Raw genomic sequence first — 4648 nt, 5'->3', positions numbered from 1 at the left:
CAGACCCCCCCCCCCATTAGTTCCATTTTATCTCAATGGCTGGTATATCTCCTTATGTTTCTGTAGTCTCAAGAAATATGAATGAGGTATTTTTAAATATGCCTGTTTGATCAAGGAGTTTTTAAAGCCCAGATACTAGGTCCTTGTATGAGAATAGATGATCTGGGAGAGTAGGTAGAGTGTGGCCTGAAACTTAAAAACACTGAGAATCTGTTCTTATTTCTGCCATTGGGGGCTGTGTGATCTTGGGTTCATCTCAGAATCTTCATGGGCCTGTCACAAATGAAGGATTTGAATGAGGCGTTCTTTAAAGTCTCTTACTGTGATATCTTATTTACTCCACATTTGTGAATTGAGTGCTTTGATTTCTCGTGTATTGTTTACATGAAACTATTTGAAATGCCTTCACCAGATGACCAGCCAGCCTGAGAAATGCAACCAAATCTGTAAGGTAGAAAAAACCTAGGTCTGCAAAGACACAAGCCCATGGCCTTGGCAATGTTAGAATCTTAGCCTCCAATTCACTGAACTGTGGATCTAGGAGTGTTTACTTGCATGTCAAGCGAATACAACAAGCTCCAGAGGCATCATTATTCTTATCAGTAATGGGCGATTGTTGGTATTTTTCTACTTTGTAGAAGTCTAGAAATCTGAAAAGATAAATAACTGTATAAGGTCTTCAGAGTTTCTACTTGTCTATATAATGTTTCTTTTTCAGGGAGGCTAGGGAAATTAAGGAATCGTTTGCTTACTCTCTGCCTCTCAGAGATACTTTGAATTTCTCAAAAGGATGATAAAATGAGACAATAACCTATTTGTGACCCACTTCTGCCTTTGCAATTCTGTGACCTGCATTTCCATTATTATTAAATAGAGCTCTTTTTTTGGCTGACAAGTATATTTTAGCACAGGAAACTTAAAAAAATTATTTAGGACAAATACTTCTTTGAGAGATAGTTAGATGATATATTAGAGAACTAACTTGTTCTCTCTAGAATCCAGACAGTAGAATGGCTGAAATTGTCAAAGGACCAAATGTAGAAATTTAAGTTGTTGGCTATAGGAAATGTAAGTTAAAATATTATTATAACACTGGTGTCTAACTTTAACTTTATTACTATTTTGAGAAGTGTTTTGTAAAAACGTTAATTTTCCCCTTTCTCTTTTCTTTAGTCGGGGACTCCTGCCCTGTAGGTCCTTCTGTGAGTCTGCAAAAGAAGGCTGTGAAGCAGTCCTGGGGATAGTGAATTACACCTGGCCCGATTTCCTCAAATGCTCCCAGTTTAGAAACCAAACTGAAAACAGCAACATCAGCAGGGTTTGCTTCTCACCACAGCAGGAAAATGGAAAGCAAAGTAGGTATTTTTGGGTTTTGTTTCATTTTTTTAAAAAGCCTTTATTTGAATGTATCACTTATAAAGAAATATGTATAATTAGTAAGTATAAAGTATAATAAAATTTTAAAAGTGACTAGGCCCAAATAACCAACACTGGGTCAAGAAATAAAATATTATTAGTAGCATCCCAGAAGTGCCCCACCTGTCATATCTCCCTTTCCTGAAACACTCTTCTGTTCTGACTTCTAATGAGTCCATATTATCAATTCCTGTGGGATTGATTTTTTGTGTCTTAAGAAATATTTGCTTATGCCAAAACATAGAAGTTTTTCTTCTGTGTTCCTTCTAGGAGATTTACTGTTTTATGTTCAGTTTTACATGTACCATAATTATGGAATTATTTTTCATATATGGTAAAAAGTGAAAAATAGGGATTTAATTTTTTTTCTATGGGCATATACGGTTGGCCCACCACTCTCTATTTATTCAGGGGACAATTCTTTCCCTCTGCACTGTAATCAAGTCATTCCCTCTGCACTGTAATCAAGTCATTAACTATGTGTACATCTATTTCTGGATCTTCCATTTCACAGACTAGATTTAAGCCAATACCATACTGTTTGGATTATTATAACTTTATAGAAAGTTTTTACATTATATATCATACATCCTCTAACTTTTCTTTTGTTATTCAAGACTGACTATTTGGGGCTCTTTGCATTTAATCTATATTTTAAATCACTTTGTAATTTCTACAAATGCTATTTTCTTTTAAATTGAGACTGCATTAAATCTATAAATCAAATAGAGGAGAACTGTTTAACAACAAATCTCCCAATACATATAAAATGGTAAACTATAGTAATATTTAATTAGATATTTAAAATGAGGTATTTAAAAATTACTCTCAATAATCTGTTGTGGTGTTAAACAGTGTGGGTTTAAATAAGATAGTTCTTGCGTGTATTTTTTTCTTTTAGATTGATTTGTGAGTCTCTGGTATTTTAAATGTTATTGTAAATGATATTGTTTTTAAAAATTTATTTCATTTTCTATTTCTTTGTGTCTAAGAACTTTGATTAATCCCTTAATAATTTTCATAGTTTGTCTACAGATTCATTTGAGTTTTCTGATATACAGTCATGTCATGTATAATAATGACAGTTTATTTCCTCCTTTACAATCATTCTGCCTTCTGTTTCTGCTATGTCAGAGAGAAAGTCTTCAATATTTCACCTTTAAATATGATATCTGCTGATGGGCTTTTCTAGATACTTTTTGTCAGATTTTGCCTATTTGTAGTTTGCTAAGATGTTCTTTGAAAAATCATGGGGGCAAAGCAAGATGGCAGACCAGAAGGATTGTTCAATTGAGCTCTCCTAGAATGACTGGAGAAAAAGAGGGAATCCAGCTATTCTTGATGCTGGGACCTTACCCAGAGTCATAGCTCAGAGAGTACAGTGAGGAGGTGGTAAGCTAGACACAGCATATGATCCAGAGCTGTGGAAATCTGATGAATTAGGTCAGTGATTATGACTGGCTGGGATCTACTGGCTGCCCATATGTCCTCCTGTGAATTGGGACAGGAGGACAGGAGGAAGGCTTTCTGGAGTTTTCAGTTGTTTGGAGAAGCTGTGTGCTCAGTAGAAACTTGGAAGAGTGGGCAGATTTGAACAACATACAGCAACCAGATTTGAATGCCAGATGGAGTGGATTTGCCATAGGTTTGGTGGCTGGTGAGGCAACTATACTGAGAAGGTCTCAGCAGTCAGAGGCTGCCATTGTGGGAAGGTCATGAGAAGGTCCTAGCAGGGGTCTAAAGCATGGTCATCTTAATTCCACCGGGTGGGATAAGAATTCCACTCTTGGGACAGGCTGAGGTATTCCCACACCCCATGGGAACTAGAGTCAGGGACCACTGTCAGACCTACCCCTGAAGGATTATTATGAGCTTTAAGATCCCAACCTGGAAGGTTCTGAATGCTAAGGAAATAATCAGGTGATCACTGAAAGCAACTAAGTTTGGAATAAGGACCATAGAGGTTGCTGGCTGTGCTCTCTGTCTCCTAAAAAAACTATAGCACCACTAGGTGTCCTAGCAACATATTGCAACATACTGTCATCAAGAGCAAGGACTTCTGTTTGAAACAAAGAAGGCAGTGAGAAGGAAAAAAGAGGACAAGGAGATGAACAAGAAGAAAGAACACATAAGGAGGAACCAACAGAAAAACTCAGGCAACATGATAAACCAAAACAGTGGAACTCCACCAATGGACTATGAGGCAGATACTGCAGAAGACTCCACCTATAAAGAATTAATGGACTCGATAGAAGGGGAATTTAAAATATGGATGATAAAGACAATAAAAGGAATGGATGAGAAAATAGAAAGACAGAACCAAAAGTTGGACAAGAGATATGTAGAATGTAGAAAGGATATGGTGGAGCTTAAGAAAATGGAAGAGACAATCAGGAAATGTAAAGATGCAATAGACAGTACCAAAAATAGGTTAAACCATGGAGAAGAAAGAACCTCAGAGCCACAGGATAAAGTTTTTGAGTTAACCTAGGTAGTTAAAGAGGCAGAAAAGAAGAGAGAGAAAGCAGAATAGGCGCTTAGAGAAATATGAGACTTCCTGAAGCATTCAAACATATGCATAATAGGGATTCCTGAAGGGCAAGAATATTGTCCCAAAGGAATGGAAGCCCTACTGGACACTATTGTAAATGAAAACTTCCTAAGTTTTACTAAAGATGACATACTCTTTTCAGATGGAGTCATCTCAACTCAAACAGAGCCTCTCCAAGACATATAATGAACCTGTCCAAAGTCAAGATGAAAGAAAAAAATTCTGCAAGCAGCCAGGGGTAAGCATCAACTGACCTACAGGGGCAGAGCCATTAGGATGACAACAGACTTCAACTGAAACCTTCCAAACTAGAGGAGCATGGTCATCTACCTTCAACATTCTTAAAACAAATTTTTTCAGCCCAGAATTCTGTATCTTGCTAAACTACGCTTCAAAATGGATGGAGAAATCAAATCTTTCATGGATATATAAGCATTGAAGAAATTCACCACAATAAGACCAGCTCTATGGGAAATACTTAGACCTATTCTCAACACTGACTACCACAATGGACCACCAGCAAAGTAAACACCTAGAAGCTAAAGGTCAAAATTTAGCATCCACAGTGGCATAAAGGATAAAACTACACAATAGACTTTCACGAAATAAGATGAATAGAACTCCACTACACTTACCAATTCTCTCAATAAATGTCAATGGACTGAATTTACCACTGAAGAG

The 4648-nt window shown here is 36.8% G+C and overlaps 1 protein-coding gene across 2 annotated transcripts in view; it reads left to right on the top strand.

Moving 5' to 3' along the window:
• Positions 1 to 4648, top strand: part of CORIN (corin, serine peptidase) — a 257752-nt gene that overhangs the window by 96263 nt on the left and 156841 nt on the right. For both annotated transcript variants that reach the window (XM_012808096.2, XM_012808095.2), the window contains exon 5: positions 1174 to 1355. In XM_012808096.2, coding sequence (XP_012663550.1) covers positions 1174 to 1355 — 182 coding nt within the window. The remainder of the gene's footprint in view (positions 1 to 1173; positions 1356 to 4648) is intronic.

Source organism: Otolemur garnettii, unplaced genomic scaffold (genome assembly GCF_000181295.1).
Source record: "Otolemur garnettii isolate 467f Iridium unplaced genomic scaffold, OtoGar3 scaffold00083, whole genome shotgun sequence".
Taxonomy (NCBI): Eukaryota; Metazoa; Chordata; class Mammalia; order Primates; family Galagidae; genus Otolemur; species Otolemur garnettii.
Note: the sequence above shows the minus strand (reverse complement) of the source record. Positions and strands in the feature narration are given on the sequence as shown.